Genomic DNA, 14482 nt, shown 5'->3' on the forward strand with positions numbered 1-14482 from the left:
CCAATTGGCGGCGGGCTTCAAAAGCCTGAGAATGGATACATTGGATTAACTTTAGTTGCCTCGCACGCCCTCCCATGTTCTCATGTTTGGACTCCAGCCCAAAGCCAGCTGTACTGGACCCCACTTGTGGGACCAATGGCAGTTCACACCTGACCTACCAAACGAAGCCTTGCAAAAATCCCTCCCATCTTTTTGTATTTTTTGTGCTCCTATAAAAGGACCTAATTGTTCACCCACTTTAATTTTTTTTTTAAAAATAACCGGAGCGAAGTGTCTAGGGGACTTATTATGTAGGGTGAAAGACACAAAATATACATAAATAAGATGAGGTGAAGAGAAGAGAAGTACAAAAGGAGACGGCAGAATTAAAGATTAAAAGAGCAAAATGACTAATATTATTACTTGAATCAAGGTGTGACGTTGCTCCGATTTGAACAACTACTCTGTTATAAGGTAATGTTTTCATGCTTAAAAGGAAGATGATTGTACAATCAAATAAAGAGAGAGAGATGTGTAACTTTGATTTATTATGAAATACTCTCATTCCACTACTCATTCCGAAGGAAGCGAGCTTTAGTTTTGTCCACCTATATTTTCTTATTGTTTTATCATTACTACATCATCGATGTGAACAAATTACACAGACCTTTGAATTGATCCAAAAGGAGCTAAACGAGTCAATTATCTCAACATACTTCTCTAAAGCTTAGTATTTTTGCTTTCCATTGATTTTGATTTCTAATTAAGTGAAAACAAAATTGTGAAGTAATATTTTCATGTATCTTAATAAGGATTAAAGTTTCACATTTGTTACGTAATTGTTAGATGGGTTTAGCCTTCAACTTAGAAATAGAAGATGTTTTTGGCTTAAATAACTCTTAATTTGACATTGTTATATCATAGAAACCACTAAGTATAAATCTCGCTCCAGCGAGCGATACGTGTCACGATCAGCTGGATATCAACTCCACTTGAGTCTTATAAAGGCCGGCTCAAAAGGCATCTTTACTCGTCCTTGTTCAGAAGACCGACTTGAAAGATGTCCTCACTCGAGTTGTCTCAGAAACTTGAGGTGTCCTCGCTCAACAATCTGAGTCGAGAGGCGTCTTCACTCGACCTCTGTCGATGGACAGAGACGAAAGACCTTCCCTCTTAAATTAGCAACGACAGCTAGTTACTATCACATTAAATGCATTGTCAAAGCTATCATTACACCTCCTCTTTGAGTCATAATGACTCATCAGATCATGCTAGCTCTGCTGCCCCTCTATCGCCGTCACAATAAATACAAGGATGACTCGGATCACCTGCTACCGACACCTACAAAGTCTCAACTGACTAAGCCAGCTACTTGGACTCGGTCAAAGTTTCGCAAATATCCTTCTAGACCTTAATATAAATAAACACGATGCCTACTCCATGAAAGTACGTAGAAAATTGGGCACACTTAAGAGAACTGAGTCATTTGTTCCTTAAAATCACAACTAACTTGATCATCGGATGAAGCATTGAAGAGCCTAACTTCGGTCCTCTAGCGTGTTATATATGTGCAAGACTCTCTCTAGCTCAGCAATCAGCCATTAAGGAGATTAAGTGACTGTAATTTCTTCAAAATCCACCATAACTTTTCATATTAATAGACATGTCTAGGTCCAATAGAACGACTCAAATCAAATTGAGCCAGACTGATTTGGTTCAATTCTTAATCTAAAGTGGTCTAGTTTCAAAAAAAAAAAAATAGTCAAAACCAATCCAACTGACCATCTGGTAACCCTCTAATGGTAGCTTAAATATGTCCCGACGATTAATTTTCATGATCTATATATACTAATGTGTAAGGTTTGATGGTTATGAGGACCTATTTTGTTAAACGAGCTATAAAAGATAAAAGATGCTAACAAGGACCCATCCGATATAACTAGCTAATTAAGTTATGCTTATATTTTTTAGCAAAGGAGCCGCCACCTTATATACATTATCCCCGTCCCCTGTCCACTCGCATACACATATCATGCTTTAAATCATATTTTCTACAAAAGCTACAATCTTGATAGGTTGAACATCACTGCCCTAGCTAGGCCATAACGTGAAACTAAAATGCATAGGGTGTCCAATTAAAATGCACACGCAATAGGATAAACATCCTTTCCCCGGCTGAGACCTGAAACCAATACATGATGATGCGCAATTATAAACTTTTAATACACTTTCGGTGTGAGTTATTAGACATAGTTATCTCCATCTATCCTCCAAAAGAAAAGTTTGGCCTCAAAACTTTGATTTGAAAGTAGGAGTATGTCATTCAAATGTGTCATGGGTGATCCCCATTTCTAACTTCTCAGTAGGGGATACTAACAGAGTGATAGTCCCTCGTAGTCGAAGCTCAACCGGACAACAATGCAGCCCTCATTATTAAAGAGAGATGGGCATAAAGTTTGTTTAAGGTTCATTGGTCGTTCCTTAATTTGTTCAGTTCATTTTTTTGACAAGGAGCAAATTCAAATGTTTCATATGTAGGACAAATTTTGAAAACGGACCCCTTTGCGAAAATATTCTCAAAAAAAGTCCCGCTTTTACTTTACTTTAAAAAACGACCTAGTTTTCCACTTTATTTTCAAAAAACGACCTACTTTGTTGAAACTGGGTCGTTTTTTTGTGAAAAATATTCCCAAACTTCACGGGAGTTGAACTTCCGTGAAGTTTTTTTCATAACAAAACTTCACGGGAGTTCAACTCACGTGAAGTTTGTGAACATTTTTCGCAAAAAACAACCCAGTTTCAGCCCTGAGGCTGAAACTGGATCGTTTTTTGTGAATATTTTTAAAACGGGTCTTTTTTTGCAAAAAGGTCTTTTTTCAAAATTTGTCCTTTATAACGGACAAAGAAAGGGGGAAAAAGAAAAAGAAAAGAAAACACCCAAGGACAAAGGCTAGCTTTCATGTAAAAATCCACACATATATTGAATAAACATTTAAGAAAAATACAAGTATATATGGATCGATCATATTGCTAATCACGGTCTTTTTGTAATCGTACCGAACAAGTTTATTATCTCTTGATGCAACATGCACCAAAATTGCTAGATACTTTCTCAAATATATAGCATATCATCACCATTGGCGGATGTATATATATATATATATAGTGTTCTTTGTTAACCCTCATAAAATTACAATCTATCCCCCTTATCCTTAAATTTTAACAATTTGCACCCGGACTTTATGCAACAAACTAAGGAAATTAAAAGTTACACGAGCTCAAATATTGAAAGTCTAAATAAAAAGGTAAATTATGATGGAATAAAGCTGATAGAGTGCGCCGAACGCATTTTCATGTTTAGATAGAAAGATGGATACTTATTACCGTCTGGCCCTCTGTAAGGGGCCGGCTGTTTGGTTCCTTTTTTTGGGTGGTAAAAGTGGAAAAAGCTGTCAAAAATGTCAGCTTTTTGGCAGCTTTCCCCCAAAATCACCTCTTAAAAAGGTGATTTTGGGGAAAGCTGTTAAAAAGCTGACATTTTTGGCAGCTTTCTCCTCTTTTACCACCCAAAAAACCCTATCCAAACAGCCCCTAAAAAGTTCCCTTGACGCGCTGCTGATCATCATGGTTCTCCCCCTTTGTCACATGAAGAAAATGCTCCTCATCAACGTTCCCGTAATTCTCCAAGTCTCCTAGCCGTAATTAAGTAAATAAAAAAAAACTGTGAAGATAATTCCCCATGCATAAACTACGCAATTAAATCAATTTTAAAACATAACTAATTAAATACACCCCCTTAACCCAAAGCAAAACCGATCCACTTCATATTCAAGCTTCCCCTCTTCCCCTCACACAACTCTCTCAATCTTAATTTCTCATCATCAGCCCCCAAACGTAATGGACCCTTGCCCTTTCGTACGCCTCATCGTCGAATCCCTCGCCTTAAAGTTACCGCCGGTGTCCAAACCCTCCACCACTCCAAGCATCCACCCCTCAACGTCGACCCTCTGCTTCTGCACTCTCCAGCTGGACAACAACGCCTCCTCATTCAAAACTACCCCTCTCCCCCTGGCCTCCTCCTCGAGTCCCGTCACCGCCCTCACCGAAACCCCGGACCCCAACTCCTTGTCCTCACCGGTGGTGTTCAACCTCGACCACAAGGCTTTGAACCCAGAAGCTGAGCTTGATTGTGGCGGTTTATTCGGTGAGGGCGGTGGCACGTGCGGGTTATGACGTGGGGGAGGCCAAGCTGGGGCGGGTTGAGGTGTGGGTGACTGTTGGCAGACGGCGACCGCACGTGCGATGGTGATTGCAAGCTGGGTGGGATGAGTTTGGGTTCGGGTTTCTGGGGGTTCGGGTCCGGTGCCATGTTGCTATTTGTGGTTCGGGCCGAACCCGACCCGAGGATTTGTGTTTCCAGTTTGGGGGGGAGCCCGAGGTTGCGAAAAGCCCCGGTGTGTATCAGATGCAGGGGCCCGAGTGCGGGAAGTTTGTCAGGCAGCGGTTTTTAGCTTGCCCCGGTCTCGAGCGGACGAGTGAGGAGTACTCGCCACCAGGTGAGCCAACGATTTTCTCTTTTCATTGGCAAAATATCCCCCGAGTAATTTTACCCTTCGGTGTAAAAATTGCGGTTCTCTCAAAAAATCCTAAGTTAAAAGAGGGTTTTTTTGAAAACTCGTAACTTAAGAGGGATATCCTCGGATATTTTCATGTCCAAAGTTCTCATCCCGACAAACTTAAAAATTTTTCTTTTATTTGTTTTAGTTTTTCTTTTGAACAAATTTTCAAAACAGCCCCATTCAGAGTTTTATTTTTCAAAACCGACCGGTTTTTTTTTTATTTATCAAAACCGACCCGATTTTGTGATTAACCAGCTAATCACCTTCCTAAATAGTCGGGGTTGGCAACCCCGACTATTTAGGATCTTAATTTTTAGTGTTTAAGGCATCTAATCAGGGTTTAATACCCTCCTAAATAGTCGGGGTTGCCAACCCCGACTATTTAGGATGGTGATTAGGCTGTTAATCACAAAATCGGGTCGGTTTTGGTAAATAAAAAAAAAAACGGTCGATTTTGAAAAATAAAACTCTAAAGGGGTCTGTTTTGAAAAATTGTTCTTTTCTTTTTGTTCAGTTTTGTTCTCTGTTGGTTATCGTGTTAAAAAGTATTTTATACAAAAAGAGATTTCTCTGGCCTGTTGGTCAATTTTTCGGTTTGGCAGGCATTTTTCGGCACTTTAGGAGTAATTTTTCGGTTTGGCAGGCATTTTTCGGCACTTTAGGAGTTATATGGAAAAAGTTTTTTTTCTTGGTATTTAGCGGAACAAATAAAAATTGTTCTTAGGAAATACCCCAAACTACTGGAGAAGCTTTGTTACAGTGACCCAAAATATAAGACCAATAAATAGGACAGGTGAGGTGTCCCCTCCTATTGGATAATGAGTTGGCCATCATTAATAATTGCCAACTCATTATCCAATAGAAGAGGGACACCTCACTTGTCCCCCCTTTTGGTCCCATATTTTGGGTCTTTGAGGAATTTTTCTTACTGAAGTTTTTGTAAAATTCATCCATTTATTACTATTTGCAACTCTAGTTTCACATGGGAGATGGCAATTCTTTGCAATTTTTCCTTTTCAAGACTGCAAAAACTGCCAAAGGTTAATTAGTACAAATAAATGAATTAATGGTGATAAATGTTAACAAGCATATATATATATATCATGAAAATTTCTTAGTTTAAGAATATTTCTAAATTATGAAATACTCGTAACTACCCTTTTATTTAAATTAATAATTCTAAGTTGAGAAGTGAAACTACATCCTTTTTGTACGATGTTGATTTTTTACTTACACGGTAGGCCCTCAAGCTTCAAAAGCTTCCATTTAAATAAAGAAAGGAAAGAATTGAAGCTTACATTATTGAAAAAGAAAGAAAGAAAGAAAAGAAAAGAAAAGAAAAGATTCAAAAGCTATAACTATTAGGTTATAGTTGGCATACATAAAGTCACTCAACATCTTTTTATATATTTGGCACTAATTAACGCCCAATATTACACATGCTAGATAAAATATTTTATAGTGGATTATCATGATGTTAAATTTTACGCATGCTAGATAAAGTATTTTGTAGTGGATTATCATGATTTGTCCTGTTATCCATCAATGTTTAATGCGACGGTCCGATAGGTTGCTCTATAACATTAGCATATATAAAAAGTTAAATTTTATCGGAAAGTGGCTTAAGGATAAGAAGTGAATAAAATTTAAATAGGAAGCAGAGGTGCTACATAAAATCGTCTTCACCATAGAAAAACAGAGATAAAAAGTTACATGTCAAAAAGAGCTTTATTTATTTATTTATTTGATAATCCAGTCATGAATTGAACTCAAGATCTCGAGAGTCATAATGAAACCTTCAAACCATGCAGATCATCCATGATAGATCGAAAATAGTTTAGCTTAATACGAAAATAGTATTCATCTCCTAACAAAAATTAGGGGAATTAGGGGAAGTGTATAGTACAACACTACAACCCATCTCGAGCTTTGCGCAATTCAAATAGCTTGTATTATAATAAAGTTGGACCAACTTGGCGATCCACCGACAATTACAACTCGTTTAGAAGTTGAACAACATTAACGAACGCCGGAAAATTTACTATTTTAGCTAGTTTTTTTTTAAAAGTATATAGTCAAATAAGAATAGTTTAAAAAAAGATTGATATTTAATTTCGTATGTCGGAATCGACATTAATTAAGTCATTAATAACCTAAATAAGTTACTTAATTATGCCAGAGCAAGAAATCCTAGTTTATATCTAAAAGGCACATGATAATATTCCATGTAGCTAGGCTGTATAAGTGGCTTGTAATTGGAGACGATATATTGCCGGTCAAAAGCAGGATGCCAGGATCACGATAACGAACTGTACGTAAGATGTAAGCATATTCTTATAACATCATAATAATATTGCTCCAATTGCAATAAGCTATTGAGTTCTAAACAAATGGTGTGCTCGATTAGCGAATTGAAGGCCTAGACCTTGTTAGATTTTAGGGAAAAATGTGTCCAGGCCCCAAAAGCAGAATGTTCATGTGACCCGCCCCCTTGTATTTTGCCCCATGTGATTCAGCCCCAAAAAGTACCATTTAATATTTTAAGGCCCCTCCACGTCAGCAGTATAAAAAAAGAGATTGTATTTTGAAAAAAAACCCGAAATTACCCCTCCACTTATCTTCCCTAGACGTCTGGTCCACAAACTACATGGAAAGTCACGCCCATTAATGCAATCTGATGGAAAAAATAGAGGGAAATTTCCCGCCCTTTTTTGAACTCTATCATGAGCAATAACTCATGTTAGTTCTAAGTTATTTAATGTTAGTTCTAAGTTATTTAATGTTAGTTCTAACTTATTTTATGTTAGTTCTAATTTAGTTCTAATTCATGTTAGTTCTAATGTTAGTTCTAAGTTATTTAATGTTTGTTCTAACTTATTTTATGTTGTTCTATGTTAGTTCTAATTTAGTCCTTACTTATTTAATGTTAGTTCTACTTCCAGCTAGTGTTGGTTCTAATATAAGCGTTAGTTCTAGTGGCTATATTAGTTCTAATTGAGCTCCTGTTAGGACTGACACGATACCTGTTAGAATTGATACTGGAGAAGCTAGAACTAACACATCATCAAGTAGAAGTAATATGACATTTAGACCTAACAATTACGCTGGAACTAACGACTTAAATAAATTAGAACTAACACGATACCAGTTAGAACTAACACTAGAGAAGCTAGAACTAACACATCATTAAATAGAACTAACATGGCGTTTAGACCCAACAATTACGTAGAACTAATGACTTAAATAAATTACAACTAACACGATATCTGTTAGAACTAACACTAGAACTAACACATTAAATAAATTAAAACTAACACGAGCTGGTAAAAATTAGAACTAACCACATTAGTTCTAATTTATACAAAGTTAGTTCTATTTTATAACAAGTTAGTTCTAATTTTATACCATGTTAGTTCTAATTTTATGCCACGTTAGTTCTAATTTATGCCAAGTTAGTTCTAATTTATACAAGTTAGTTCTATTTTATAACAAGCTATCTCTAAATTATACAATGTTAATTCTATTCTGGAGCGTGTTAGTTCTAATCTATACCATGTTAGATCTATTCTGTAGCGTGTTAGTTCTAATCTGCACAGTGTTAGTTCTATTCTGTAGAGTGTTAGTTCTAATCTGCACAGTGTTAGTTCTATTCTGTAGAGTGTTAGTTCTAATCTGCACAGTGTTAGTTCTATTCTGTAGAGTGTTAGTTCTAATCTGCACAGTGTTAGTTCTATTCTGTAGAGTGTTAGTTCTAATCTGCACAGTGTTAGTTCTATTCTGTAGAGTGTTAGTTCTAATCTGCACAGTGTTAGTTCTATTCTGTAGAGTGTTAGTTCTAATCTGCACAGTGTTAGTTCTATTCTGTAGAGTGTTAGTTCTAATCTGCACAGTGTTAGTTCTATTCTGTAGAGTGTTAGTTCTAATCTGCACAGTGTTAGTTCTATTCTGTAGAGTGTTAGTTCTAATCTGCACAGTGTTAGTTCTATTCTGTAGAGTGTTAGTTCTAATCTGCACAGTGTTAGTTCTATTCTGTAGAGTGTTAGTTCTAATCTGCACAGTGTTAGTTCTATTCTGTAGAGTGTTAGTTCTAATCTGCACAGTGTTAGTTCTATTCTGTAGAGTGTTAGTTCTAATCTGCACAGTGTTAGTTCTATTCTGTAGAGTGTTAGTTCTAATCTGCACAGTGTTAGTTCTAATCTGTAGAGTGTTAGTTCTATTCTGCACAGTGTTAGTTCCGTTCTGTAGAGTGTTAGTTCTAATCTGCACAGTGTTAGTTCTATTCTGTAGAGTGTTAGTTCTAATCTGCACAGTGTTAGTTCTAATCTGTAGAGTGTTAGTTCTATTCTGCACAGTATTAGTTCAAGTCTGTAGAGTGTTAGTGCTATCCTGTAGAGTGTTAGTTCTATTCTGTAATCTGTTCCGATCCAAGTCAGTTCTGCTTCTGCACATGTTAGTACTATCTGATACCAAGTTAGTTCTATTCTTTGGCTTGTTACTCCTAGCCCCTCGAGCGCATCGAATAACTGAGATGTTAGTTCTATTCTTTTAAGCGTGTTAGGCCTAATATGATAGTTGTTTTGTTACTTACAACTTTTTATCTAGTGTAAGCTGATGTTAGTTCCCGATTAACAAAGAGTAAACATTCAATCGGAAAAAAACAAAATATTTGTTGCATACTGGGACGAAAACACTTCAACATATCAAACACTTAGTCAGCTATAGATTCATTACATGTTTTACGGTTATGACCTTCCATATGACATCGAGAACATTTTACTGGCCGCGTGTAAACAGTTCTGTTGTTGATACGCCTGGTTTTATTTCTCCCTTTCCTTTTTGTTGTAAGTGGAGGTAGGATCTGTATCTCATCCCTTGGCACGATGCGCTTCTCAAAGTCAGGGATAGGGTAGAGGATTGGCTCGTAGCTCTTTTTAAAGGCTTCAACCGTCATAAACCAGTCACAGAACTGGTAGACATCCCTTTTCATAAACATAATGGATGCGCATGCATGTTTGCAAGGGACACGGGTTACATCCCACCCACGGCAAGTGCATGTTTTATTGTCTAGATCCACTTGACAAGATCTATGGGATTGTACCTCAAATAATCCTGTGTGGGACTGACGAACCTCCAATGGACGACCATTTTCCATGTTCTCTTTGAGAGCAAGTTCAGCTTTGGGGCAAAGAAATTGATTCCAACTTTCAGCCATGGTTCGTCGCTCATTCATACGAACCATAATCTGTTTACGTATGTGCTCTACCAGTTGAAGTATCCGTAGTAGCCTAGCCTCATGTATCCATTTGTTGAATGACTCTGCAACATTTGATGTAACGTGACCATATCTGAAACATAATAGGGAATTCGTCAAGCGGCTTATAATAGTCATGTAATGAAATAGCTTATAACTTACCTAACTCCAGGGAAAAACGCATTGGCCCAGTTTTCTGGAGCGTAGTTCATCACAATATTGTAAGCTCTTTCGTCAACCAGTCTAATGTCGTCCATGTAATCGTTCCATTCTGCTCTAGTATATTTGTAACAGGCAGATTGCAATAGATTACCCAAGATCTGAGTATCTTTTGATTTGAATCCCAAATCCTTCAACTTTGTCCTGAAGTTCTCAACTAGATGCAACACACATCGAGAGTGTATAGAATCTGGAAAAAATTCTCTAACTGCTTCTCTGATCCCCTTATCCGCATCTGAAATTATCACTAGCTTGTGTGGAGGGTTGTATGGATCTGGCCTTTCATAGAGAATAGACCACAAACCTACAAAGAGTTGTGGTTACCATACACGAATTAGAGTTAGCAATGAATGAGCTAGAATTATCATAACCTGCAACAGAACTAACATGGCTAGGGATAGAACTAACCTTGTAAGAACCACTTCCAGTTAACATTATTTTCCTGATCGCATATACAATACGCCAATGGAAATATCCCCTGATTTCCATCATATGCTACGGCGCTTAGGAGTATGCCTTTGAATCGATCTTTAAGAAAGGTACCATCCAAAAATAAGAGTGGTCTACAGCCGTATAAAAAACCATTTATGCAGGCGGCGTAGCATATGAATAACCTTGTAAACCTCCCCTCATTTTGTTCAACATGAATATAGCTACCTGGGTTTGTCTTCTTGACCTCTTCTACATACCTAGAAAATTGAAGATTAAGCGTTAGTACCAACATTGAAAAATTAGTATAATCGACCCTAATCCCCTCATTTTGTTATATATCATCTTCTATTTACCATCGTAATTGATCGTAGGACTCATGGGCATCACCATATAATTTCTCTTGTGCTCTTTCTTTACCCCACCAAATCTTACTATAATCGACCCTAATCCCATACGAGCTTAGAAACTCCTTTTGAACGTCAATAGGCCGTATATCCGGTCGAACCTTTAACGTGGGTTGTAATTGGGTAGCAATGAATCGCCTTGAGGCTCTAGATTGACCAGCATTATTGCCATGCTGCCCACAACTGTGATTGTCCACAAACCTTTTGATTTCAAGTCTATTATCATTTTTCGGTGGAGAGGCAAATAACATCCACGGACAATTTTTTGCTGCCTTAAACCGACAAAACACTCGAATACGCTTCGGTTCATTCTTCCCAAACTCGTATTCGAATTTTTTTGCCATGGAGTAGTATAGCAAGGCCAATCTTAACTCCTTCGCACTTTCAAATCGTTGTCCCTCACCGGTTAAAGCTGTGTGCCACCAAGCAGGAATCCTCTCTGATCTGCTAATCATGTCATCAATCGTCATGACATCATCTCCGGAAGGATTGTCATTGGGATTCTTATCTGGAACACTTGTGGTCAACAACGCCGACGGGCCACAGTCTACACTTTTTGATTTCAAACTGCACAAATAATAGAAGTATCAACAGATAATAGCAAAAGCTAAAAAGCAAAAACGACAATTGCTTGCTGTTAGAATCAATTAGAACTAAAAGAACTAACAATATAACCATTAGAGCTAACAGTGCATTGATTAGAACTGACATAATAGCTATTAGAACAAACAATATAGCCATTAAAGGTTAGTTCTAATTTAACGAAGTTATTTCTATTTTATAACAAGCTATTTCAAAATTATAACATGTTAGTTCTATTCTGTAGAGTGTTAGTTCTAATCTGCACAGTGTTAGTTCTATTCTGTAGAGTGTTAGTTCTAATCTGCACAGTGTTAGTTCTAATCTGCACAGTGTTAGTTCTATTCTGTAGAGTGTTAGTTCTAATCTGCACAGTGTTAGTTCTATTCTGTAGAGTGTTAGTTCTAATCTGCACAGTGTTAGTTCTATTCTGTAGAGTGTTAGTTCTAATCTGCACAGTGTTAGTTCTATTCTGTAGAGTGTTAGTTCTAATCTGCACAGTGTTAGTTCTATTCTGTAGAGTGTTAGTTCTAATCTGCACAGTGTTAGTTCTATTCTGTAGAGTGTTAGTTCTAATCTGCACAGTGTTAGTTCTATTCTGTAGAGTGTTAGTTCTAATCTGCACAGTGTTAGTTCTATTCTGTAGAGTGTTAGTTCTAATCTGCACAGTGTTAGTTCTATTCTGTAGAGTGTTAGTTCTAATCTGCACAGTGTTAGTTCTATTCTGCACAGTGTTAGTTCAAGTCTGTAGCGTGTGATGGCTTGTTAGTTCTATTTTATTACACGTTATATCTAATTTATACCACGTTATATCTAATTTATGTTAGTTCTAATTTAAACCACGTTATAAACCTAATTTATACCATGTTATATCTCATTTATACCAAGTTAGTTCTATTTTATAACAAGTTAGTTCTAAAATTTTAACCAAGTTTGTTCTAATTTATACCAAAGGTCTTTGATTGGGCCTTGGGCCTTGGGGCTCTTGGGCTCTTTGTTAGTTCTAGCCATTAGAACTAACATTCCAGCCCTTAGAACTAACATAACAGCCCTTAGAACTAACATTGGGCTCTTTGTTAGTTCTAGCCATTAGAACTAACATTCCAGCCCTTAGAACTAACATAACAGCCCTTAGAACTAACATTTATAGTTCTAATTTTCCTTGACCCCCCTTTCAAATTCACAGGTTCTTAGATTCTTTAGTCGACTTTTAATCACATTATCTTCAATTTTTAGCTAAATGTCGATATGTCTGAAGATTCAATGTGAGCTTTTGAATTTCTGCTGTTAATCTCTTATACAAAACTTTGTCAATCACCAAATCACACAAGAAAAATGCATTAAAGAAAAACCCAAACTGCTGTTCAAGAATCCAAGGAGATCTCATTTCAATTAAATGAAAGAGAAAAACTACAAAAATCCAATATCGATTCCCTTCATAAATTACAAGAAAACAAGAGCACTATCTTGATTAAGACATTGATTTGGGTAAAGATATTCCGTAACCTAGAAAGGGGAGAACAACGATGCATCAGACCAAATCCCCAGGCTCCGTCAGCTCGCGGTTCCCCGGACCATGTTCTGTGTTTGTTGTTGAACCCGCGTTCACGAGCTGTTTCTAAGATGACTCCCCGACCTCCGACTCCATGACCACCGTCCTCGCCTTCGCCTTCCACGACCTCCTCAGTCTGATCATTTTCAGCGGCCATGACGGAAGTGAGAGAGAAGGAGAAGCTGAGAGATAGAGTGGAGAGAGAGAGAGAGAGAGAGAGAGAGAGAGAGAGAGAGAGAGAGAGATGGGGTTAAAGGGATGAGCGCAGTTACCAAGCTCAATCAAATCAAAGGGTAAATTTGTAACTTTTGTTGGGTTTTTCTCAGGATCTGGTACTTTGGGGCCTTAACACAAATACAATGTGTATTTGGGGCTAAATCACATGGGGCAAAATACAAGGGGGCGGGTCACATGAACATTCTGCTTTTGGGGCCTGGACACATTTTTCCCTAGATTTTAATGATGAAAGGTTAAAATGATTTAGTTAATCGGTTCGAATAAAGGGTAGCTAACTTTTAAGCTTAATTATATTAATTTTTAAACTTTTGTTAATGTTTGAAAATAAATTTTTTTAGTAGGCCGTCATTAATTTTAAAGAATTGTGACCTATCCAAACAAGTTATCCTAACTTCCTTATGATCTTCTGTTATTTTTAATATATATTTAGATAATTTGATAAATTAAGACAAATTATTTTTCTTTTATTCTTTATGCATCACGTCTCCATGGATTAAGTGTTCTTTTTTAGGGCCGAAATAGCAAAATCTAGATTGTCACTATACCAAAACTTTAAAATTGTGGGGGAAAATCGAGGGTTATAGTTTTATATGTAACAGATAATCATATTGATTTAGTGTTCTGTTTACACTGCTTAAACTCTATGGTACCGTTTGACAAAGGGTTAAGTGAGGGGTTAAGGAGACTTAACCCCTTCTTAACCTGCCAAACACAACAAATCTATATAAGAGTTAAAGTGAGTTAACCCTCCATAATTTGCCAAACATAAAAAATATAGAAGGATTAAGTTAACCCCTCTAGAGGGGTTAAAATGAGTTAACCCCTCAAAATGAGGGGTTTACTAATACTCCTATTTAGATGGAATAAGAGTTAACCCTTCTAATTATAAAGAAAATAGTCAAAATCATTGTTATTCCCAAACACTAAAACTGATCATAAGAGCTAAAATGAAACTTATTTAACAAGTTAATAATTTAGTCCTTCAGATTATCAAATGGGCTAAGTACATTAATCATTCTCTTTAAGCCCTCTTCATTAACCCTTTGCCAAACGGGGCCTATATGATCTAATCACAGGGTTAACTCAATCTCAGGTCACTTCCACCGGAATCATCCCGCAACAGCAAACTCCGAAGTTTCCTCTCCTCCCTCAACTCCACCCACGAAACACACCGCCGCGACCAACGCAAAGGCTGGACCGTAACAATCCA

The 14482-nt window shown here is 37.1% G+C and overlaps 2 protein-coding genes across 2 annotated transcripts in view; one reads left to right on the forward strand and one right to left on the reverse strand.

The window, feature by feature from the left end:
• LOC109842451 overlaps positions 3775–14482 on the forward strand; it is an 11320-nt gene continuing 612 nt past the window's right edge. Inside the window, 5 exon segments of the mRNA XM_020411328.1 lie at positions 3775–4201; positions 4264–4385; positions 4388–4535; positions 14359–14478; positions 14481–14482. The exon segment at positions 14481–14482 is cut by the window's right edge and continues 612 nt beyond it. Coding sequence (XP_020266917.1) covers positions 3877–4201; positions 4264–4385; positions 4388–4535; positions 14359–14478; positions 14481–14482 — 717 coding nt within the window. The 5' untranslated portion in view covers positions 3775–3876.
• LOC109840866 lies at positions 9248–11687 on the reverse strand. Its single transcript, XM_020409668.1, has 4 exons — positions 10854–11687; positions 10477–10757; positions 10012–10372; positions 9248–9943 (listed from the first exon to the last, which is right to left on the reverse strand). The coding sequence occupies exons 1-4, from the start codon at positions 11372–11374 to the stop codon at positions 9307–9309; spliced, it is 1800 nt and encodes a 599-aa protein (XP_020265257.1). The 5' UTR covers positions 11375–11687; the 3' UTR covers positions 9248–9306.

Source organism: Asparagus officinalis, chromosome 5 (assembly GCF_001876935.1).
Source record: "Asparagus officinalis chromosome 5, Aspof.V1, whole genome shotgun sequence".
Taxonomy (NCBI): Eukaryota; Viridiplantae; Streptophyta; class Magnoliopsida; order Asparagales; family Asparagaceae; genus Asparagus; species Asparagus officinalis.